Source organism: Cyprinus carpio, chromosome B21, assembly GCF_018340385.1.
Source record: "Cyprinus carpio isolate SPL01 chromosome B21, ASM1834038v1, whole genome shotgun sequence".
NCBI classification, from domain to species: Eukaryota; Metazoa; Chordata; class Actinopteri; order Cypriniformes; family Cyprinidae; genus Cyprinus; species Cyprinus carpio.
Window position 1 is genome coordinate 5374163 of NC_056617.1, and position 26512 is coordinate 5400674.

General features: G+C 36.0%; 2 protein-coding genes across 2 annotated transcripts in view; one reads left to right on the forward strand and one right to left on the reverse strand.

Moving 5' to 3' along the window:
- Positions 1 to 1503: 1503 nt before the first annotated feature.
- On the reverse strand, positions 1504 to 20850 carry LOC109045486 (olfactomedin-like protein 2A). The gene is made up of 8 exons (XM_042747727.1): positions 20702 to 20850; positions 15703 to 15963; positions 13354 to 13461; positions 12047 to 12235; positions 10470 to 10725; positions 5919 to 6182; positions 5273 to 5458; positions 1504 to 4209 (listed from the first exon to the last, which is right to left on the reverse strand). Exons 1-8 carry the CDS (start codon positions 20768 to 20770, stop codon positions 3596 to 3598), a joined length of 1947 nt encoding a protein of 648 aa, XP_042603661.1. The 5' UTR covers positions 20771 to 20850; the 3' UTR covers positions 1504 to 3595.
- A 3407-nt stretch (positions 20851 to 24257) lies between these two features.
- The window catches only part of LOC109062687 (nuclear receptor subfamily 6 group A member 1-B), a 36057-nt gene continuing 33802 nt past the window's right edge, over positions 24258 to 26512 (forward strand). Inside the window, exon 1 of the mRNA XM_042748180.1 lies at positions 24258 to 24368. Within this exon, the coding sequence (XP_042604114.1) occupies positions 24305 to 24368 (64 nt within the window). The 5' untranslated portion in view covers positions 24258 to 24304. The remainder of the gene's footprint in view (positions 24369 to 26512) is intronic.

The following is a 26512-nucleotide window of genomic DNA, read 5'->3' on the forward strand; positions in this document are numbered from 1 at the left end:
ATTATCTTGTTTCTGAGAAACTAGTGTCTTCCCTCTCCTCCTCAAACTAGCTGTATAGCTCCAGGCAAAACCATAAAGTGCTTTCAGGCAAGTCTCTCATCCACTGCCTGATTCTCTCCATTGGAAGTTTGATTAATTGTAGATTACAGATTTTACAGTTTCGTTCTCCATAACATCACTCCTCAGTTATTAAAACGAACTCCTCTTGTGTTCCGCAGAGTTAATCGAAATGATTTACAGACGCGACTACTGCCAAACACTACAGAACTGCCCATGAGAGAGAGACAACCACTCAAAAACAACAAAACACACTAACTGACCAATTATCCACTGACAAGAACACTAACCATTGCAACAAAGCCCCACAAAACACACCCTTTGAATTCAGTCCTATAGATCCTCACAGCAATATATAACAGTGAACAGGCTCAGGAAATGACTGATATAACAGCACTGATCTGTAGAATCACAATGATTATCTGTGTTTGCTTTACTGTGATCTCTTGTATATATACAGATTACCTGTAATAGTGTGATGTCCACAGTATATTGGTGCTTGGGTTCCCAGCGTGAACTGCGGCATGAATAAAATCAAGCAGTAATTTTCTTGTTTATTAAAAATTTGTTAAATATTAAGTAAAAAAATATATATACATATAATTGCATTTTGACCAGTTATTTTCTGTAAACACTACTACACCGGGGAGAAAATTAAGCAAATTAGATCCAAGTTTGCAGTCAAAGAAAACACTAATTATCACAATGAAGAACCATTTACACTGTACAGTATGTGACACTCTTCATTGCTGGCCTCAGTAAAATTCTGAAAGCTAATGCAATATTTTGTAACAGGTTATTGTTAAATATCATAATTTTAAATCGACATGAGACAAAAGTTATAGAAACAGAGCGGGGCTTGATTTTATCCATTGATTATTGATTGGATTGTGAAAATAATAATATTAATAATAAAATACGTATTTGCATGAATTATGTGAATGGCCACTGTCAGAATGGCACGTCGTTCCTTTTTTTCTTTTTTATTAGGGTTTTTTCTTTTTATTTTATTTAATTTTTAGTTGTAGTAATTTTAGTACTTCAACTGAAACTCATTTTATTTCAGCCAATTGGCAAGGCAAGTTTTTAAGCAGATGTTTTTCATCTAATATTTATGATTCATGAAAAGGAAATTGCAACTGACTTTACTGCTGTAATGTGACATAATTCAGAGTGAAAAAACTATCAAACGAGGAAAAAAAAAACCTGATTGAGACTTGTTTTCATCTATAGGTTGTTGACTGGATTGTGAAAATGAAGAACTAGTTACATTTTGATTAAAGATTGCAAAGTCAAAAACAAATATAAAAATGCATGGATGAAGCATTCACAGTAAGACCAGTGACATGTATTAAGAGAATAAATAGGGTCAATTATGATTTCATGACCTCCGTGGCTTTCTTAAACAAAACCCACACGATACCACAAACCAGAAACTACTCCCACTTCCATCCCAGCAGTCTTTTTAATCTGTTTAGAAGTATATTTCACAATACCAAATGCACATTTAACAAAATCCAATTAGAGTTTATTAAAATCAGATATGCTGCATTAAAGAAATCTCTTCCTCTTGGGAAGATTGTTTCTAAAACTCAGTCAAAACAAAATAAAAAATATTCTGCTATTTACAGAGGGCACAAGGATGACAAACTGCTTTAAATCAACATTCTAAATATAATACGACATATATATCCATATCCATGTGTCACACAGACCTTCCTCGCATGACCTGTCTGTTATAAACATTCTATACATAACCCTGCCCAGTCATTAAAGAGACTCCCAAACATAATCATACGCTCTCATTAGCACACAAAGCATTCTTTCTCCATTATGATGTCATGCTTCACCAGTCTGCTGAGGCTATATGGGCCAAAACACTGGAAGACAATTTTCTGGCACATTCTTGATGTGAAAACATATAACAATTTTCCTTCAGAATGCTTATGTTTATAAAATATCATTACAGGTACATGAAACACGAAGGTTACGTTATGCTGTTGGTGTGGTTGGCATGACAAGCTTTTATTTGTGTTAAAGAAGAGCAAGTCAAGGAACTCTTTAAACTTAATGATTTACACAAGTCCTAACCAGGAGCGATGCGTAATACATTTGTCACCAGAAGGATGCCATGGTAGGCGTCCGCTGCTTGAAATCCTTTTCTTAATATATGTTTTTGTCTAATTTACCTGTTAAAATATCTATCCTTTAAACAAGATCAATTCATTTGAGAAGCAAAATACATTTATTTTAAATATTTTATATATAAAATGTATTTTTAAGCTTTTGTAACACTTAAAACAGGTAAAAATATAAGACAAAATACACTTGTATTGAAATTCTAATCCATAAAAAAAGTTTAATGCAGTGATGCTTCTCAAGTAAAGTTATGTTTTAAGATTTTTAGATATTTTTTACTACATAAAAACAATAATTAAAAAATGTATTACATTGTTTTGTTTAATTTTTAAATTTTATTCATTATTATTGATTATTTTTCTTTATTAATTTAATTTAAATGTAATTATTATTATTTAAATTTTTATTATTATCATTATTATTACATACAATTATTTTTATAGTTTGATGTTGCTTTATTGCAGCATGCCTGGTTTGGACAGTTTAAATTATGTAAACATTTGTAAGGGCTTTTTTATAGAGATTAAAATTAACTCAAAGTTAGAAGCTGTAATTGGCCCTTCGCAGGGAGTTTGATTGACAGGTGATCTGTCCAATCATAATGCCGAATCTCCCATTTTTGTCCGACAAGCAAACCAGACAGGAGAGTAGATTAACGTCAGTGGACTTGAACTTGAAAATGGTTTGCATTCTTTCCGCGGTTGAAACAAGATTCCTTCTGATGTTCTTTCATGTTTATTTCATGCTATAACTAGTAAGAGGAAGAGGCGATCGGTTCATGTGCAACTTGAACTAAGGCGCTGCATGATGTGTGGCGTGAGAGCGCCATGGTTTCTCGGACGTAGTAACAGCATCGGGTCTTTGCAAAGGGTCAATTGTGAACACTTTAGAACCTTTCACATGAATTGTATTAGAACTTAATTGGACGTCAGGACAAGTGTTATATGCAAATACAAAACACTATCCTGTCCTGTTTTAAGTAGCAAAAAAGAAGGAACGTTATACAAATTGTCCAATAATCATGCTTAAAAATGTCAGCGGCATATGGAAAGAAAGATGTAATTGTATGCTAATTCAAAATGGTCAAAGGTGATATGGGTCAACCTGTGCACAACACGAAGCTGGAAGTAGCTTCGCTCCACAGAGTTTAATGCAATTTTGACGTGAATCATGTGAGAGGGCCTTTAGATTTCATTCGACGGGATTCTAGATCTAGTTAATTCTAGCGCAGCGTTTATGTAATCCCTTTGTTCTTATATAATCTCTAACAAATGTCTATTAAAATTCATGAGGAGATGATGAACCGTTTCAAGAGAGCATTTGTCAGTGGAACCAATGAGGCAGTTACAATCGGGAAGTGGCTTTTGCTTTGAGTAAATAAGATTAATACAGTCCGATTTCATTTCTTTTCTTGCTCTACAAAGTTGATGCTGTAGGTGAGCTGGTGTCCATTGTCCCAGGCGTACAGAACCTTCTCTTTTGGGTTGTAATCGACTTGTGTGGTGAACCCGTATTCGTTAATGAATGGTAAACGCGGTGACGCCTCGGCCCCCGTGAGCGTGTCGTATGCATATGAAACCTCCCCTTCCCGCTGATTGTAAATGTCCACCGCGTACAGGACGCCACATATTATGAAGCAGTTCCCGAATGAATTTCTTCGCAGTCTTGTCCTCCACGTGGACTCCTTTTTGACAGACAGGTCATTGGGATCTAGTTTACTGACTACAATGAACTCGGCCTGTCCGTAGTCATCGTCAGCAGACGGGTAAATGACCCAAAGTCCGTTCTCGTCCACGGCGAAGTCAATATCAGAGTGGCCTTTCCACTTCCAAGGTGTGGTGTCTTCATAGACAACGTCGTGGAGCTGAGCCCAGGCGGCTACAAACCGTTGCCTGAGGTCGTATTTGATGATGTTCTTTGTGAAGGCACGGTTATAGTAAAACCCTCCTCTGTACACAACATGACCGGTTCCGATCCAGTTATAAGGCAGCTTGTACAGGTTACTCCAACGGCCTGCCAGGAAAAGAGAGAGGAGTGGATAAAATGTGCACAATAACAAACTTTCCATTTTCTATTGTGTAGGGACTTATAAAGCACAGCTCATGCATAACAAGTCATGTTCAAACCAAGCAGTTTTCTATTGGATACAGTCCATGTCACTCAACTTTAAACCATTGTGAAATCTGCATGGGCAAATGTTTCAGCCTCAAGCAAAACTCCCAGCTGCATAGATTCCTATTGAAAAAACTGGATTTTGCATGCCAAAATTCGCAAAACAACAGTAAATGTGACCTCACCCTAACATTAATCCACAAAACAGAGGAATTTTAAATGTAAAAAGTAGATTTTTAATGCAACATAAATCAAAAAATAAAATCTTTATTGTAATATTGTACTTATTCTATCTATCTATCTATCTATCTATCTATCTATCTATCTATCTATCTATCTATCTATCTATCTCTCTCTCTCTCTCTCTATCTCTCTATCTATCTCTCTCTCTCTCTCTCTCTATATATATATATATATATATATATATACACACAGTATATAGCTGTATATAGCTGTTTTTCCAGATATACAAATAAGCATTTTTTCCCTATGATAATCTTGCCTGTCTTGCCAAGCGAGCCATAACTGCCACTGTTGCCCCCGAAAAAAATTCAGTGTTTGACTCTGTTTTAACAGGAAATATTTTTAGAAGTATATTAATACCAGTCTAAACAGGCACACAAACACACACTAAAATCAACTGTAACATCTTCCAAACTCTTTCTCTTGTTCCAGGGCCAGACTCACACACAGACATATTCACTGAGCAGCACACACTCTCAAGCACAGACACTGACACCATTCACACTTACAGTTATTCAGAAATCCTAACCTTATCCAAAGAAAATCCCTATCATTGTTTCCTAAAAAAAATATGAAGACCTTTTCATTCGAAACACTCAGTGTCCTCTGTGAATTGATCTGAGTCACACAAAAGCTATTACCTCAGTCGTCTTTCATATTGTCTCTAGACAGCTGCATTCAATTAGTAATAACAGATTTAAGTATGCATTATTTTACAAACCCTGTTTAAAGTTGTCCAAGTTCCGGAACTCCACAAGGTTGTTGCCGTAGTAATAGTTGGTGACGTAGATTTTGGAGTCCTTGGCGGTGGGATCCTTCATCCATGCGCCCTCATTCCTACCGTAACTGTGCTGTTTGACCGGCTGATCAACGGAGGCCAGCGTCCCTTCACAGCTGTGCTCTTTAACTGCCAAAAAAACATCAACAACTGTACCAGGATGCAACCACATCGATTGGATAAAGAATTTTAATTTGCTATTTTTTATTCAAAGTTTAGTTTTAGTTACATTTACTTTGCATTGTTTCATTTCAAGTTTACATTGTTTTTAAACCAATATTTTTTGGTCTTGGTTTTAGTTTAAGGTAATGTTTGTAGTGCTACTTTTTTATTAAATGTCTTTCACTGTAAATATACAATCCAATCTCACAGGAAAACGTAACTATTTTAGAAGTTGTTAATTCCATACGAATGTTTTAGACAATTAAAAGTCAGAGAATGGACTTTGGGTCATTAAAAAATAAAAATAAGCGTGAAGGTTATGCGTAACCAGGAATGAGATCCTACAAATTCAACCGAATTAGCCATCAATTTAACAAAAAAATTAATATTTACGAATTGTCATAAGATTGTGTTGAAATCTGTGTACCTGCGATGTATGAGTTGTTGCTGGTGTTGTCCAGCACTAGTGCAATGGTTGGAGCCGGTCGCTCCTCTCTGTATATTGTTCTGCTAGATGTTGTCGTCCTCTGGGTTGTTGTTGTTGTAGTTGTTGTTGTGGGAGGAGTGGTTGTTGTTATTGTCATGGGTACAGTTGCCGGGGTTGTCTCTGTTGCTAAGGTGTCTGGAAATATGGTACTTTCCTCTTCCTCTACCTCTACCTCAAGCAACGTGTCCGTTCCATCAGGTCTCTCTCACGTGAAACATAAAAACAGAGAGAATTAAACACACTTAAATTAAACACTGAAAACGGAAACTGAGCAGCAAACAGTTTCAACACTGATAATAATAAGAAATGTTTCTTGAGCAGCAAATCATCATATTAGAATAATTTCTGAAGGATCATGTGACACTGAAGACTGGAGTAATGACGCTGAAAATTCTGCATTGCATCACAAAAATAAATTGCATATACTCAAATAGAAAACCGTTATTTTAAATTGTAAAAATATTTTAGAATATTTTTGTTTTTTTACTGTATTTTTTCATCAAATAAATGCAGCCTTGGTGTGCTTAAGAGACTTCTTACAAAAAATCGTAATTATTCCAAACTTTTGACCGGTATTGCATATGACTTGAAAAATTCTGAAATAATAGACAAGAGCCTATTTATTTCCTACACCTGCTCTGTGTGGGTACAGTCACTGGAAACACTGTAATGCCAATAAAACTTGTTGACATGTCAAAGTTTATGTTTTAAATCCATTTCTACACCAATTACTCAACACTTCCAGGACAAGATGGCATCTTAAAACAAAGCATTTATAAGTTGACTTTCGAGTGAGTATTTTGCCAAACTGCTCTCCACAACAGTATGAACACAACTGGTTTCTCATGTTTAGCATATAACACGCTCAATCTCAGCAGGGTTTGTCATATTTACTGTGGTAGTGCACCTGCTGGGGTGGCACGGGGTTGTGGGAAAGCTATATTTACGAGAGACTGGATTTGATTACTGTACATTAGATCACAGGGTGGGACGACAAAAATAAATTGCATTTAATAATAAAAGTAATTTATGTTTATTAGAACGTATTTACTTGACTTACACTCAGTCCACCGGCTTTTGTATTGGCTTTGCATTCCTGTCAGGACAGATCATACTGAATCTCCATCACAGCTCTGTTATACATTATCTTAAACCAGTCAAACAAATCCAGCCCAATAGCCAAGACACGCTAACAAAGTTAAATAGACCTTAGTCTGAGGAGATGTCATAGTCAATTTGACATGAACAAAGACAAGGCTTCTGAGGTACAGTTTGTTTTAAGTGACGAAACGCTAAAAAAAGTTCACAATTTTAGCTGACAGTAAACATTGAGTGGATATAAAGCATAGGTTATGAAAATTAGAAGTGACCTAAGATCTAAATACAGATAGAGATCCATTTAGCAAATTTAATGCATTCCCTGGGAATCAAAACCATTACATTGGCATTGCTACACACATACCAATGTTTGTCCATATCCAATATTTCGAAAAAGTGCCAAAGAACATTAAATATTAAAGAAATGATAATGATTAAAAAAGGAAGTGTTATTTACACACTTGTTGACATTCGTAAGCCAAATAAAAACTTACACTGTACTGTGTTAAAGTACATTCAGTTTGGAAAGTCAGGATTTACAACTTGGAATAAAACAACCAATTTAACCCACAATGGATTTTTAAATTGCTTTAGACACTGATTCAAATAACTGGTTTTGTTTTGTTTTGTTTTGTTTGTTTTTTTCTTGAAATTTTGTAACTTTTTCTCATTTATGGTCATGAATGTGCATGGAAAGTTTCAACACATAGATGTGTTTTGGAAAGGATGTACAAATTTGGTAACATCAGTTCTGTTGGGGTCAGATTGACTCACCGTTGGTTTCCATTCAATTCATCAAAAACAGCAGGTCCAGTAAAAAACATAAAACCTTTATTGTAGCTTGTTAAAGGCTTAAACATGAAACACATAAGAACTTATAAAATGTAAGACTCAGAATTCACTCAAAATCACCCAAAGAGAATTTTTTGCTTTTACGTGACTCTGGCATGTTTTTCATACTGTTAAATTGTCATATTGTTGAATTGCATGGAAACAAATGCGGGTCTGTTTGACCCACAACACAAAAGCTGTGCTCTGATTTTCAACATCATGCAAATAAAATGCATTATCACTTGACTAAATCACATGACAATTAAACATTTTAAGCAAACATTTGCAGAGAACTGCATTAAAACTGTATGTGATCCTATTTTGATAATCATATACAAATCAAAGGTGTCTTTACACAGCGTCTCTAGGACTCTAACCACTGTTGTTAATTTTACATTTTGTCCACAAATATCTTTTTATACTGTTAAATATCCAACATCCAACTTTAAATGTTATGCAGAATAAAACCTACAGATTTGAAGATTGGCATAGTGGCATATTACTTACAACATCTCAAGATTTTTAAAACTCAACCTTATTTTTGGTTTTTATCTGCAAACCAAAACTGCAATGTGAGACATTTCCAAAGTGCTAGTGTACAAACTAATCTAAGGGCCATTCGTTTACAGTAATTTATGCTTTAATCAAATTCCCTGTGATTGTATCTAACGTGCACCAAAATAGTCAGGACCCAATTTGGGAAGCAGCGATTAGGTTACGCCTATGGATAACACAAGATTAGATCAGACCGCATTACATGTCACTATAGATGCCATTGATTGGGCTGCTTTCAGAACCATTATTGTATAATTCAAAGAAAAAAATCAGTGCTGCCGCAATCACAAACGGCGGTAACCATGGAGTCCGTCGGGCAAGAGGAACCCATCTAGGACTCAAAGAGGAAGTGAGGCCGCCTGCCCAAAATGAATAGAAACACTGTTGAATTGGAGACATTTGGCTGGTTTTTGTAGAAACCCTACAGCTGATATGAATGTCATTCATGCATCAGAAACTGAAGCTAATTCATCAGTGCATGTTGGCTGTCATTTCAGACTCTAAAGTCACTCTCTGGCTGGCGTCCTACACTAGTATCCTGTTAATGTGAGTGCTGGATCATCAAGTCCCAAGATCCTGAGTTCCAGTTTTACTGTGAGATGTTCATTATGTGAGACTTCAGTGTGTGTGTATTCGGCTATAGTTTAGGGCCAAAAATATCCCAAAAGAGACAGATATCCAACAAAACCTCCCTTTGAGGACATTCAAGGACTTCCTCAATTGGGAAACTGAATCAAAATAACTTAATTTGAAACAGTAGATGCAGTTGTTTTTGTGATCAGGTCAAGTTTTATTTTAGGGTTAGAATTAGTACTGGTAATATTTATAATTATTAATATTTTATAATTTTATAAAATCAACACAATCAAGGGTATTGAATAGCAAAGTGTATATGTGTGTGTAATGTGTAATTTAATTTTTCATCAGCTCATCTTGCAGATTTGCGTCTGCCAGATGATTTGTGTCTGTGTTGTTGTGGGTATTATGAAAGCTTATGGAACTATGGAAGCTTATTTCCATCTTGGAATAAAAATTCTCACAATTGCGAGGTAATAGCTCACAATTCTGACATTTTACTGAGAATTATGAGTTTATATCTTGCAACTGTAAGAGTTTACATCTTGCAATAATTTTTCCTTAACATCTCATAATTTACGTTTCTTTCTCTGAATTCTAACTTTACATCTCACAATTCTGTTTTTCTTTTATTTCCTCCACAGAATAAAACAAAATTAAGAACATAATAGTGGCTTTTTATCTCATAATTCAGACTTTTCTTCTCAGAATTGCAGGTTTATGTCTTATACTTCTTTATAGTCATATATAAATTAAAAAAAAAAATGAATTGTGAGATATAAACTATATAAATTCCAAGAAAAAAAATGTCTGAATTGTTAGACAAAAAGTTATTCTGTTGTGGAAATAAGCTTCAATATGATACAGACAGTTTATTTCATAATTTATTCTGCTCTGAACTATATACTTACATTTGATTACAAATGGGCAGGTTTGTGTGTGTGTGTGTGTGTGTGTGTGTGTGTGCGCGCGCACAAGACCCCATATTAATAATTTTATGCCAGACCAGATCCTTGTCATACTACCAGAAAACTGTTTTGTATTTTCAACAGATGAAGTGGTTTATCTGTCTGTTAGTTTATTGTCTATTAGTTTATTGACTGTGTGGATATGAATGTGTGCACATGTGTTTTGGGTTATGAGAGTGTGTCTGTGCTAATATCGAATTAAGTGTGTGTCTGGACTGGCGTGGATACAAGCAGCTGTGCTTCTATGGGGAACACAAAGGAAACAAGTTTGTCTTCACAAGAATGTGTGTTTCTGGGTGTGTGACATATCTAAACTTTTGTGGGCAAAACTGGTGAACATCTGTCCCCACAATCTGACTAAATCTTGTAGTACCTCAAAGAATTTTAATGTATTTAATAAATGCCAAGTACTCTGGGGTTCCGTTTGTATACCGTATATAGAAAAGAATTGGCTGTGTCTTACCTCTTTGGTTGCCTGTCTCATCAGTTTTGGTGGCTTTGTAGTATGTGATTCCTCGGATAAGCCCTGGCTGGTTCTGTGATGATTTGGTTTTACTGGGCAGTTCAGTTTGCTCTGGTTTACCAGCTTTGTTTGGTTTTGCGGTCTCTTTCTTAGGCTTGGCTGGCTTTTCCTTCACTGGCTTTGGTGGAGGTTTCCCTTTTTCTGGTTTCTTTGCTGGAAACTTTGAAGCATCTTTGATATTTGTCCCCAGTGTGTCCTACAAACATAACACATGTCTAGCTCAACAGATGTTAGAGATCTAATCCTGAAAACTCCATAAACACTTGCATATACTGTATGTAATCAAATACGGAGTGTCCATTTTCAAGTGCAAATAGCGCACCTATTTATACTAACTCCGCCCACCAATGAGTGATTAGGGTACTCAACACTACAAAATATGGCCATCAAACCTCAGCTCCAGTTAAATCGCGTAACATAGTATTTTTGAAGTAATCGACTCGTGATCAAATCCGCCTTTTGCCGAACTTTTTTTTTTCTCATTTTTTTAAATCTCATAACACATTGAAATATATTTATAAATTAAATTTATTTTCAATAAAAATGAAGGGTAGGTGTAGGGAGGGCTTTATGGTCCCAACAAGGTGGCATGCATTTAATAATTTAAATTAACATTATCATTTACACTCAGTATGTTATTATTGCATACTGTACTACAATAATTATGTGCAAATTATTGCCTCTATTCACAATAAGTTGTATAAATAGCAGAAAATCCTACTTTTTTAACGTAGTATAAATAGAATCCATAGCTATTTGCTCTTAGTGTAAATAGCAAATAACTAAAAAATACTGCTATTTTCTCTTAGTGTAAATAGAATCCATTGCCATTTGCACTTAGTGTAAATTGCATCTATCATTAAGAAAATATGCTATTTTCACTTAGTGTAAATAGTATTTAAAGGGATACTCCACCCCAAAATGGGTAATCACTTACCCCCATGTTGTTCCAAACCCGTAAAAGCTCTGTTCCGTCTTCGGAACACAATTTAAAATATTTTGGATGAAAACCTGGATGCTTGAGACTGTCCCATAGACTGCCAAGTACATAACAGTGTCAAGGTCCAGAAAAGGTATGAAAGTCATCGTCAGAATACAGTCCTTATTTTTGTTTTCTTTGCTTACAAAAACTGTTCCCGTCGCTTCATATAACCCAGATTGCACGTCTGATCAAAGACGGAGTATTCTGACGATGACTTGCATACCTTTTATGGACCTTGACACTGTTATTTATTTGGCAGTCTATGGGACAGTCTCAAGCCTCCAGGTTTTCATCCAAAATATCTTAAATTGTGTTCCGAACAGAGCTTTTGAGGGTTTGGAACGACATGGGGGTAAGTGATTAATGACCAAATTTTTCATTTTGGGATGGAGTATCCCTTTAATTACACTTTGTGCAAATAGTCACTGACAATTATATAAGTATGTCTCATATTACAAATGCACACAGTATGCATATTTTCTATATACTGTACTACCAGAGCACATTCTACAGTGAATGTACATTCGACTCTTACCTGAGCTTTGCTTTTAGGGCCCGAGGCGGTGGAGTCTTTCTGCAGCAGCTGAAGGCCCAGATTGGACAGCTCTTTCTTTATGCTCATCATGATGTCAGAATGGTTCTCGTACTGCCGTAGTTGATTGGTCAGAGTCGCCACACTGTCTCTTACAAAGTCATTCTCCCGAGAAAGGTTCATCTTTATCATCTGGGTGAGATACACAGCTTTAAATCACACAACTGCCCTAAATATATTTGCACAAACAAATGCAGCCGCATATAAATATATTTGTATAAATAAATGCATCTGCATAAAACTTAAATGCTCATCTTTCAATTAAACTTTTTACTCAAATTATTATGCTGATAATACAAAGTAATACTCTACCATTCAAAAGTTTGGGGTCATTGAGTCATTTTTTTTTATCTTATTCTCACCAAGGCTGCATTTATTTGATCAAAAATACAGTAAAAACAGTAATACTGTGAAAATGCTTTGCAATTTAAAGTAACTGTTTTCTATTATAATATGTCCTAAAATGTCATTTATTCTTGTGATGCAAAGCTGAATTTTCAGCATCATTTCTCCAGTCTTCAGTGTCACATGATCCTTCAGAAATCATTCTATTATGCTGATTCGCTGCTCAAAAACATTTCTTATTATTATTAGTGTAGAAAACAGTTTTGCTGCTTAATATTTTTAAGGAAATATTTAATAAGGATTTTATACAAATGATGATAATATGATTGTTTCAGGATTCTTAAAGAATCCTGTTGGAAAGAACAGCATTTATTTGAAATAACTTCTTTTGTTACATTATAAATGTCTTTACTTTCTTTACTTTTACTATTTAATCCCTTCTTTCTGAATAAAACTATTAATTTATTTCATAAACAAAATTATCTTACTAATCCCAGAAATGCAAAACAAGCTTTTTCACAAGTGGTCTCAGACTATATAACTAAGGTATTTGATAATGACCCACATTGTACATGCAGTAAATCTTTCGCGGTGCAGATTTCTTGCCCAGCTTTGCCCGATAATGAGCAAAATTTAATTGGAAATAAAAACAGAGTGCATAAGTGTGACTATTACATGACTGTGGTTTTGTCCTTCGGACATTTCCTCTCTCTGTCCTGCTCTTTCTTACACACACATTATTTTCCCATCCCTCAAGCCAAAGCAGAGCGGTATAACGGATAATAACTTTAGTCAGAGCATTGTGGGTAGCTACAGAATGTCCTGAGTCCAGTTAAATCTAGCCACGGCTCATTAATGTTCACATGTGTATGTTCACACGCACTCAGTAACACAATCACACTCACCTCCTCTAGGTTATTCATTTGAGACACCACCTTATTGATGTACGAGTGAACTTTGAGAAGGTCCATACTGAAGAGAGTACCTTCCAGAAGGTCCACCATGGACTGCAGCTGCACACAAAGAAACAGACTTTCAAACATGGAAACGTAGTTTTGGAGGTTAACAAAACAGCATGGGTTTCATGAATCTGCAGTAATGTTTGCAGTCTGTCATGTCAATGATTGATAATAGTGATTAATATATTCCTGCTTTGGTCAACCAGATTTACCAGAACAATGCTTGTCCACCAGCTTAAAAATAAAGGTTCTTTATTGGCATTGATGGTTCCATGAAGAACCTTTAACATCCAAGGAAACTTTTCATTCCAAAAAGGTTATTTTTAGTGGAAAAAGGTGGAAAGATGTCCTTCATTATAAGAAAAAAACTATTCCTTTAGGAACAGTTCCCTGAAAGGTTCTTCTGTGGCATCGCTGTGAAACCCCCCTTTAAAAACCTTCCCAGCTAACAAAATATGTTCAATGAATGTTTGGCACATGTTAACATTGCTAAAGTTATTTCTGAATGTTCTCTGAATGTTCAAAATGTTTTAAAACCTTTTTCTTGGTTATATATGAACATTAAGTAAACATTCCATTTTATCATTTTGCAAACATTAAGGGAATGTTACTTTTGAATGTTCTCTCAACATTCTAAAACAAGAAGTTACATTTAAAAACCATTAGTCAAACGTTTCAGGAAGAAAAGTTCCATTAATGATTTATAAATAACTTTTAACAAAAATTCTATCATTATTACTGGAAGAACATTGGTTTATGACTTTAAGAGAACCTTGGCAGAACTTTAGTCAAAGTTCTGAGAATGTTCTCTGTTAGCTGGGTTTATTTTAAGTGAGTGTAGACCAGGAAAAAAAACCTAGTTTGGATTTAAACTGGGTTTTAAACAGGAAAAAGATAAACAGGAGAGCGATTTCCTCATATGCTTATTATTGACGTGTGTTGTATGTTTTTTGTTGGTGTAATGGTTTGGATGTTTTGGTTGTTTAAGGGTTTGTGTTGATTCAACAGATATGAAGAAACTGCAGCAAGGTCAAAACAGAGCCACATGTTTGGAGCTAAACAGCACAAGATCAGCAAATGTTTGAGGTGCAAATATATTAAAACCATTGTGTTTAAATACTGCCTAAAGGTTGCTGAATGATTTTAGGCCTTTAGCAGAACCAAATCTGGCAGGATTGTCATGTGGCTCTGTGTGTGTGTGTATGTGGAGATATGGACTGGAATGCTCAGACAGATGGACAAAAAAAGAAAAAAGACGGAAAGAGTGAACCAGACTGGAATGGTGCAGAGGAAAGAGGACAGGTGCTATAAAAACACACTTGCGCACATGTGTGCCGCATACATGTATTTTGCTGTCCAACATTCTCTAGTGAATAAGTGTGCTGTTAACCTCAAAAAGAGCACTTCCTTTCCTGCTTCTCTTCAAGTTATGTCACAGTTGTGCATCAGTAGCATTTCAGTAATGTCCAAACACATTACCCAGGTAATAAAATACATTCTAAGAATGTTTTAATTATATTAGCTGGGTGCTTTGAAAGTACATAGTGATTTTTGCTAAAGTTCACATTAAGTTATGAAAACTTTGCTGAATGTACAAAACTTTTTCTTTTTTTTTCTTGGTTATATGAACATTAAGGGAACATTCCATTTTATTATTTTGGGAATGTTACTTTTGAATGTTCTCTGGATGTTCTGAAAATGCAGTAAAGGGACAGATGAATGTCCAACTAAATTATATTTCATATGTTTTAGAAAAAAACATTCCAACGATTTAGGTTTCTAAAGACTAAAGCTAACTTTGAAAGAATGTTAAAGATTGTTCAAATGCAATGCAAACATGTACAAAAACAGGTGTAAGTTATACAGCAGAGCATCATTAATGCAGAATTTGATTAATAGACCAATAAAGTTGTAATTTTTAGCCTGCATCTGTGAAATTTAAATTAAGAAATGGCAAATGAAAGGCCATCAATACAAAACATTTACCATGGTTTTACTAAAACTTACTGTAGTAACTATAATTTTGTCTTATTGTTCAGTAAAATATTTGAACATAAAATGAAATGCATTTACTCAGCAAAATTGCTTAAGATAAAACATGGTTTTTAGAAAACATATCTAATATATATATATCTTCTTAACACCATTTTCAAATGACTGATGTTTATTCTTTAAACAAGAACAAACTATTTGCCTGTAGGGCATGAAAGAACCTAGACTATGGTTATCATGCACGAACTGTTGTACATTTTAATAACAATCATGTTTCAAAAGTAAAAAGTGAACATGGCCTACCTTGAGCAGTTCTGGCGCCTGTTTCTTGAGTTTTTCCATTTTCCATTCATTCTCGCAGGGATTAAGAGAGGAGGGCGGAGCCGTGCAGGAACATTTACAGTCGGCTCCGGAACTCACCGTCTCCACCGTGTAAAAATCCTCCACACGCACACTTCCTGTCCGCAAGCGAGCGCATGCGTCCCGGGTCAAAGGCCGCATGATGCACTTACAGCGACAGTCGGATCCCTCTGATGTCATACGGACTTGTTCCTCCCCAAAGATCTGAAAGGGAAATGGATAGAAAGCAAAGGAAATTACATCATGACCTACTTCGGTGTCATTTCCGTCAAAACTTTACACACTTTAGTTCTCTGTAGAGACATGCAACATTAAAATGTCCTTATTCTTATACAGGTCAGTCTCAATTTAACATGAGATTTGAGCTTATTGATCATTGCTTTTAACTGCTGTCTTCCTGACATCAGATATGAAAGTTTGAGGGTCAAGAGGTCATCAGTGCCACACAAGAATTCAGCCACATGTGCCACAGTGACCTACGACCTCTCCTCCTTCCCAGCTCCACGTGTCCATCATTACTCAATTACTAAAATGTCATTAGTGTCAAGTCATATGGTGAATTTAACCATTTAAAACCCAAATCCTAAAACACAGAATCTTTTCTCAACCTTTCAGCTTCAACAGGCCAGCCCAAAATCAACTAGTCTGTGTTAACAAGAGTAAATCAGTCACATGAGCTGTAGAATACACCATCTTTAAGGTAACAGAGTTACCGTTCATCTGTCGTCTAGGCCATTATTGTCAAAGGACAGAGTGGAAAACAAGCAGATGGTTTCAACAGAGTGACCTTTGACCAGCTGGATCATACAGAATGTGTCATAATTCAGATCGGTTTAGATAATGTGCAAGTTTAAAAGCACTTGGTCAAATTCTTGCAGGTATGTGTGTGTGCGTGTGTGTGTGTGTGTAAGAAGGATTAACATCTTGGCTTACTTATATCCTCTTCAGCAATTCAGAGATCTTCTCAAAAAACAAATGGAAACCCATACATCTTCACACCCTGCCAGCTTTGGTAATTTAAAGCGTGAGAAAGATCTTATTGCTTGATCTGCAGATCTGATAATGTGTTTATGAAGGGCATGTGGGTGATTTATGAGCTAACTAGCTGTTCGAACATGTTTTTCATTCTATTGCCCCACACTTCTATGCATGTTTGCATCTTTCTGAGGGATCAGTTTATTGACATACATGCCGATTTATTTAGAATATAATCAGCCAATGTAATGTCACCATGGATGTTCCGTCACCCTTTCCCAGCTATTATCTGGCATGTTTAGGGTAGCAACCGAAGTCCAAACAAACAGAGGGCAAGTGTCAGCTGTGTTGTGCTAAAACAAGCGAATCCACTCTGATTCCCTCAGCAGGGATGCATTTCTTCCACTTAGATGCTGGCAGCATGACAAATACCTGAGAATTTTTTGCTATGTTGAGATAAAACTACTGGATATTGTAGTATTATTGTTATTTTCACTATATAAACATTCCGACGGCACAATTAAAGTAGCATAGCAGTCTAAATCCACTATATTTAAAGTCTAGATGAAGTCATACAGCTTTGTGTGATGAACAAATTCAATTAAAGTTATTATTGACTGAAAACAATGAAAACAGTAATGTTGTAAAAATAAAAAATTCTTTAAAGAATAGAAAGTTCAAAAGAACAGCATTTACTTTAAATAGATATCATTTGCGACATTAAATGTCTTTACTGTCACTTTTGATCAATTTTATGCATCCTTTCATGAATAATAAAAATATTAATATCTATTAAAAAAAACTCTTACTGACTCCAAACTTCTGTCTATTCTGTCCATGCTGAATTATTAGTTCCATCTCTCTTTTTTTGCCCCATATCAGCTGTGACAGTGACCACAAGGACTAACCGCCCTTCACAGGTGCAGAATGATGATCGACACTGACCAGCGGACCAGACGTTCTGTGCTTCATCTATATAAACGCACAAACTCTGATTCACAGCAGCTGATATACAACTGTGAGAACTCTGAAATGTAAACTTCACGAGGTGAGGACAGATAAAAGTGGAAGGACATGAGTCCTCCTTCTTATAGGTCAAATCCTCTGTAATCCCATGCAAGGAACCGGACTGGCTTTTTGGACATCCACTTTCTACTGAACTAACTAGTAATTTAGCTATATACAGTATCAATCTTTGATGTACTGCCAGGAATTAAGATAAAAACAGAAGCATGAGAATTTTTCTCCCAAGACCTCCACCATCCATCACTAGTTCATACAGTCTTTCTCCTCTCGTTCCTTCCCCTCCTCTATTACCCCTTGAGACTTCTTAAATTGGACTGACCCTCTTTTAAGTGCAATTTGTTAAAGAAATAGTTAATCCAAAAATCCAAAAAAAAAAAACTGGAACAGATTTGGAGCAATTTAGCATCACATCACTTGCTCACTAATGGATCCTCTGCAGTGAATGTGTGCCGTCAGAATGAAAGTCCAAATAGCTGATAAAAACACCATAATAATACACACCACTCCAGTCCATTAATTTATGAAAAGTTGCAGTTTTCTAAGAAATAAATCCATCAAAGTGTTTTTTAACTTCCCACTAAAATATGAGTCCTTTATCCATAATACAGCTTTCTCCCGTGTCTCGTCTGAAGCAGGGGAGAAATATGCTCAGCTCAAGCACTGTTTACAAGTGAAAACAGTCCAAAACACCCTAATATAGATTTGTTTCTTCCAAACACAGATTTTCACTTCATAAAACATTAATTGATGGACTGGAGTTGTGTGGATAACCTGTGGATTAATGTGATGTTTTTATCAGCTGTTTGGACTCTCATTCTGACGGCACCCATTCACTGCAGAGGATCCACTGGTGAGCAACTGATATAATGCTACATTTTCCAAATCTGAAGAAGAGACAAACTCATCTACATCTTTGATGGCCTGAAGGTGAAAAAATTTCCAGCAAAAATTTTGTGTGAACTGTTCCTTTAAGGAATACACAAATATTACTATTGCTTACAATTAAGTTATGAGCCATATCTAGAGACCAGAATGTATCAGACTTGACCAGTCAGCAACCACCTACAACACTGTGCTGAACAAAACTCACAACATCCTAGTAACCATATAACAATGCCCTAGCAACACCCTAGTATCAGGGCATTGGGCGAACCATCATTCTCTCAGCCCAAGTGACTTCCACGCTCACACATCAGCCTTTAATCTGTCCGCCACAGCTGGAGGGCTTAAAGAAAAGCTTCCAATGATTTGGTAAACACTTCTTGTTATGTGCATTGTGAACAATTGGGGTGAAAATCCTTGAGGATGTCACCAAAAAATAAATCTGAAGTGGAGATCATAATGGAAGGATACTGTAAATCTTCATGATGGATTAGAAAGCTGCTGTCTTGCAGCTTGCCGGGAATTTTTTTTTTTCTCCCAGATGTCTCGCACTCTGTCTCTACTGTACGTTACTCAGATGCATGATTATGCAAAGCTCTGCTCCTGAAGATCTACCTTCATGGGTTTATCTGAAAATGACAGGCGCCCTTAGGAAATAAATATAGAGCATTTGTGCTAGACAGCAATGAGATGAAATAAAGAACAAATAGAGAATTTTCATTTTAAGATCTTTCTCCTGAGAAAAAAAAAAAAAATCTCCTAAAGAGTTGGAGAAAGGTGCACTCAGATTTGTAAAAGACACCAATATCTGTAATGAAAGTGAGAGATCTCAGTATGAACTCTTACGTTTTTTCATCAAATTATTTTAAGTGCAAAATATACACTTTTTAATGGTGCTATAAAATAATAGGGGTTTCAGAAGAAACATCTGACACATAGCTGATACTAAAATAAAACAAAGGATAAAAATTTGAGCAAATATTAGCTTTTTTGGCAATATTGGAAGCTGCTTAAATCAGAGCTATTTTTTTCCAATTTAAACAAACATTTTCTAAACCAGGCAGATCACAAGTGTATTATTAAAATAGCTTGATGCCTCATTTTAGAGGGGCTATCTTACTATTTTAAGGCAAAAGACAACAGTATTTGTAATACAGCTATCAGTATTGTAGAAAACTCTTCATGCAATAATCAAAAGACACTTGATGCACTACATGGGGTTGAAACCTCTGGAAAACCTTTAGGCAACATTTGAATGTCCTATTTTGTACTTAAGGAACTTAATATGAATATATTTTGTTGTACTCCAAAACCTTTCCGTTTTATTGGTCCACTGGAGAAACCAATGGCAGTCTAGCAAAAGTATTGCAATCTGATATCTATGGAAGTTGCTGAGAGATGTGCCATTTTTGAAAAGCGTCTTGTGTGGTGTTCTTTTCATTTTAACATTAAGACTAATGAGCTATGAAAGCGAGAAATCTCTGAGCAAGCGAATCTTCTTCAGTGCAGGTGTATTAGATTATAGTTAGAACAGTACAGCGCAAGCTTCAGAAGCAGGACTGAGCACCTGTTATTTTAGACAGTATGATGGTATTCACTCACGAGACACGAACCCGAGACCTCTGAACTCGTGCCAGAGGTGCGTTGCGCGCAGTGTGTGTGCCTGCTGAAGAGTTTAATCCAAACACTTTCAAAGCGCCCACCCTTGCGAATAATCATTTCAACTATAAAAACTTTTAAAAACAAGCCTTTCCATAGAACCTTCAAATCATCGTGCAGCGAGTCACATTTGAAGGAAAGTGTTTTTTTTTTTTTTTTTTTTTTTTTTTTTTTTTTTTTAAAATTAATTTTTTAATTAATATGTGTTTATTAAATCACGTTCTATGTTTTAATAGTTCATGCATAAAATAACGAAACGATTACCATGATTACAGTAGTGATGTTTGGTAATAAAATGAGCGAAGGAAATATTTGGTTTTGCATAATTAGTTCTGCAATAACATACTGAATATGTGCAAATTAATGCAAAACACATTCTCAAACTTTGTCTCTTTCATACCTTGCTCTGAGATGATACATGACTGGACATCATAAGCAAACACGCCACGAGCTCCACTATCCTCCACATCTCTCCGGTCTGTGAAGCTCCTCTGTGTGAATGTGCGCTGATGCGACTGCAGACTATAAAACCAACATCATCATCATCATCACCTCTCTCTCTCTCTCTCTCTCTCTCTCTCTCTCTCTCTCTCACACACACACACACACTCTCTCTCTCTACCTTTTAACGCAACGCCTCCATCTACTGGACGAGCAAATCCCTAAAAAAATGCTAGCATACGTAAAAATTTATATGGTTTTAGTTGTGGTAAATTATATTTAAAAAAAAAAAAATCCGATATTCTTCCAAATATTTTGTTAAAAAATAATTTAAAAATAAACAAAATTAATTTAAAAAAAATCTATTCTCAAGTAATACTACTCACTATGACAAAACAAAACTTTATTATTTATTAGTGGCATAAATGACGTAGTGGAAATTATGACACAACTGCGGAACAAACGTGATTTTAGAAACTGATATAGCCTAAATTATTTTCACACATTAATTATAGAACTATACATTTATTATCAGGGGCGGTTCTAAGAACCCAGGTGGAAAAAGAGGTGCTCTATTTTCACGCACTAATTTTGTACTTAATATAACAAAATTAATAAACTTAAGGCCATCTAAGTGTACTCAACTATGCTATTTTGGGACTCCATCGATATTAACTAAAATGTGCTATTCTATTTCTGTATTTAATTTTTTTTTTTAATTTAGTAACCACTTGAGTGTACTAGTGTATGAAAGATGGGTTCAAGTGTACTACAAGTGGGAACAGAGATAGAGTGTTATATACTCATGTTCATGGTGGTTTCATGGATGCATCATATTTATGGTGGTCATAATCCATCATATTCTTGGTGGTTTAATTTACAGAGGGGAATGCCCAAGTATAAGCTACTACCTACTGACCTTAATGTATATCAGTCACTCCTCTCTCCCTTCTCTGCTTATGTCTCCACTGCTGAAAGGACATACTATCCTAATAAAATTAACAATTCGTCTAACTCTCACATGCTCTTTAAAACATTTTCCTCCCTCCTTTGTCCTCCCCCTCCTTCATCAACTCCAACAGCTAACGACTTTGCCTCATTTTTCATTAATAAAATTGAAAACATCAGTGCACAGTTTTCCACACCACAATCTGTCAAGCACATCTTACCAGCAAACATACACCCATTTACATCCTTCTCTTCACTCTCTGAGACAGAAGTCTCCAAACTCATCCTTTCTAATCATCCTTCTACTTGTCCGCTTGATCCTATTCCATTTCATCTCCTTCAAGCCATTTCTCCTGCAGTTGTACCTGCACTCACTCACATCATTAACACATCCCTTCATGCTGGTGTTTTTCCCTCAACATTTAGACAGGCTCATATAACTCCAGTTCTTAAGAAACCCACCCTCAACCCATCTCTTTTAGAGAACTACAGACCAGTTTCCCTTCTCCCTTTCATTGTAAAAATACTTGAACGAGCTGTGCTCAACCAAGTCTCTACCTTTCTCAGACAGAACAACCTCCTCAACAGCAACCAGTCTGGTTTCAGAAGTGGACATTCAACCGAGACTGCCTTGCTCTCAGTTGCTGAAGCTCTAAGACTGGCAAGAGCGGATTCCAAATCTTCAATACTGCTCTTGCTGTATTTGTCCACTGCTTTTGACATGGTTAACCACTAGATCCTTCTGTCAAACCTTTTGGAAAAAAGGCATTTCAGGAACCTCACTCCAGTGGTTTGAGTCTTACCTCTCAGATAGGTCCTTCAAGGTATCTTGGAGAGGTGAGGTGAGGTGTCATAGTCGCAACATCTAATTACTGGGGTTCCTATGACACTCAACTCTACCTCTCATTCCATCCTGATGATCTGATGGTAGCTGCTCGCATCTCAGCTTGTCTAACAGACATTTCTTGCTGGATGAAGGACCATCACCTTCAACTCAACCTTGCCAAGACTGCTTGTGGTTCCAGCAAACCCATCGTTTCATCACAGTTTCACCATCCAGTTAGGCACATCAACCATAACTCCTTCAAAAACAGCTAGAAACCTTGGAGTTGCGATTGATGATCAGCTGACTTTCTCAGACCACATTGCTAAAACTGCCCGATACTGCAGATTTACTTTATTCAACATCAAGAAGATCAGGCCCTTTCTTTCAGAACATGCTTCACAACTCCTTGTTCAAGCTCTTGTTCTGTCCAGGTTGGACTATTGCAATGCTCTCTTGGCAGGTCTTCCAGCCAGTTCTTTCAAACCTTTACAATTAATCCAGAATGCGGCAGCAAGATTAATTTTTAATGAGCCGAAAATAATGCATGTTACACCACTGTTTATCAATTTGCACTGGCTACCAATAGCTGCTCACATAAAATTCGAGGCATTGATATTTGCCTACAAAACCACCACTGGCTCTGCACCCCTTTACCTAAATTCATTACTTCAGACTTATGTGCCCTAGAAGCTTGTGTTCTGCAAGTGAACGTCGCTTGATTGTGCCATCCCTAAGAGGCACAAAATCACTTTCACAGACTTTTAAATTAAATGTTCCCTCCAGGTGGAATGAGCTGCTCAACTCAATAAAACACATCTCTTCCATATTTATTTGACCCTCCAACTCTAGCAATCTCTATTCTAATTCTGTTCTTTAAAAAAGAATTAATTGCATTTACTAACTGCTTGTTTTCTTAAAAAAACGAACACTGCTTCTCTATGCTTTTTCTATTCTATCTATTCCTTTTCTTTTTATTTATATACAGTTAACAAAAGCAAAAAATGCTTCTAATACTAGTTTGCTCTATTCTTTTTCTATTCTGTTTTTTTATTTATTATTTTTATTTATTATATAGTTAAAAAACTTGCTACGTGTACTGCGTTAAGCTAACTGAGACTTGTTATAGCACTTATATATCATTGCTCTTTTGTTGATTTTGATTGCTTCCATTGTGCTCATTTGTAAGTCGGTTTGGATAAAAGCGTCTGTGAAAAGACTAAATTTAAATGTATGTGTAAATAAGCCTAATTAACCATGCAGGGTTCTATACACTCATTTTTATTTCATTTTATTTCTATTTTTTAGCACTTGTACATGCATTTGCACTGCACTTACAAAACAAAAATTTGACTTGAAATCAGATTGAATTCACCTTTTATTTTATCAACGTGGAACTTTCCGATTTTTATTCTTTTATATTTAGCCTACTGGTTCTTGACGTCAGACATTCCACAGTAGAAAAAACTCAGTGACAGGTGCATTGAAGTAAATGACCGGAGGGAGGCAGCAGAGGACAATTAAATTGTTGAATGACAGCGTACAACGCGGGTCTATGTGATTCTGTGATTCTGTTATAAAGTTTATAGTTAGTGTTTAAAAGTCTATCTATCTATCCATCCATCTATCTGATGAACTCTAAATCCCAGAGGGCGTCGCAGGGGCGTGTCGTCACGTGACCCGAGCAAGGTGTTTTCACCCTAATACGAGCGCTTGACATGAACGCGCTTATAGTGGAGTTCAGAGTGCAGGCGGACCGAGGAGAGACAAGCTCTGTTCATCTACAGGAGGATGGAGGTGGAGAACAGACCCAACGGATTTGACTTCTCCAAACGGGACAAATTACTGAGCGCCGGTGAGTTTCTGATTTCCGTGCACAGTTATTCAGTCTCAGATGAAAATTGAGTTACAGTTCTGTATCTTGTATTACGCATGAGGACATAATTCAGGCAAAGTGTATTGTTTTGCTTTCTTGTTTCTCAAATGATCCTTCCCAGGTTTGTTTTAAATAATGTAACTTAGCCTACTTTTAGAGCTTTCTCAATGGAACTTTGTGCAATGTTATTGCAATTTGTAATGTGATACCCGTGTGTGGAGTAAATGTGTGTGTAATGTGATGAATGGACGTATAGAGCTGGAGTTTGGGGACAGTGAGGTCTTTTAAAGCGCTGCTGAGGAATGTTTTTTATATGCACGTCCGCGAGGAATCGTAAAAGATGAACTTTTGAACTTGAGAGAATCACCCTCGAGCGCCACAAAAACACGTCGATGACAACAAACAAGCAGCTGTAGCATTTTTAATCAGTGAAGATAAATCAATAGAGAAAAAAGTAACAACTTATATGTACAAGAATATATATTTATTAATTAATTTACACTAGTTTGTTTAGAATATTAATAATTATAATATATTAAATATAAACTTTTTTTTTTTAACTGGAAAAAAATAGAAGTTGAATATCTTTGCTCTGTTTCATACTAAAGCCCATGTATGTTATTATGGGATGTGATGGTCCTAAGATCGTTCACTCCTAAATGTTCTTTATTTTCATCTATGATTTTTACCTTTAACATCCATGGAGCTCTTTGCATCTGTAAAATGTTCTTTATAGTGAAAACAGGTTAAAATGTTCTTCACACTAATAAAATGGTTCTTTTTAAGAGCTGTTCACTGAAAGGTTCTTTTTGGAACAAAACTGGTTCTTCTATATCATCACTGTGGAAACCTCCTTATGGAACCTTTTTTTAGGGGTACTGGAATAATATTGCAATTTACAATATAAAGATGTCACTGCGTATTCAGGATTGGCATCCTGGATTGACAGGATTTTGCAAATGTGATCATTTATGTGACTCAGTAAAAATAATGTGATATTAGCACAGAAAGTGTATCAACCTTCCTACTATGTAATTAATCAGTAGTTTCTGCTCCGGTAGACCGGGCTCATGTCTTGACCCTCTGGATAGAGGTGTATCAGATGGACGAGTAATAAGAGAATGATTTACCATTGCTGTCTGAAGTGAATGAATGATTATTGTTGGCGTAAATTATTCATGAATAATGTTACACTATTTATGGTGTAATAGCTATTATACTTAGTTTTATTTTTTTGCAACATGAAAATGTGAATCTGTTCAAGAAGTATTTTTAAAATTTAGATGTTAAAACATGAAGTACATGAAGGAAACGCACATACACTCTAAGATGACCAGCTTGTTTTTTAGCGCACACAAAGGTTGCCAGGACTTCCAAATTTTACAGCTGTGTTTCCAGCATCTGTTTGGCACATATGTGCACACACACATTCAGCAACTGTGGACAACACAAACACACACAAACACAACATGATGCCTTTCATTTTTACAGAACCTGAAACTCAATAATTCAACAGTTACATTAAGTCCAGCTGATGAGTGTTGCTATAGAAACACTGGATTGGTCACTGCACATACCAGAATACAACTGTATAGTCAACAGCCTTGACCTTTCACTTCTGAGTGACCTTTCTCCTCTCACTGACCTCACAGAGTGGAAAAACGAGAGAAGAAGGAGATGCCAATGTGTATTGCTTTATATGCATTTTATATACATAATCACTTTTTTTTTTAGTTATTTATATAAATTAGACTTTAAGTGTGAAGCTAAAAAAAAGGGTTAAATTTCCTCTGCTACTAATAATACAATTACTGTAGGTGAAAGGTTTGTTTGTGTGTGTGTGTGTGCGTGTGTGTGTGTGTGTGTGTGTGTGTGTGTGTGTGTGTGTGTGTGTGTGTGTGTGTGTGATTTGAGATTTTATCTTTAAGGTTGGCAGCCCTTCCCCCACAAATAAACAAACACCCGTCATAAACACATAAAAGATAAACTTCCTGTCCTCCAACCTCACAGGGATAATAAACCCCGCCCCTGGCCATTCCATGACCCCTTGTTTTGACCCTCTTGTTGCCATAGAAACCTTGATGGACATGTTGAACAGGTAGATTCATTCTGCTCCATGAGAG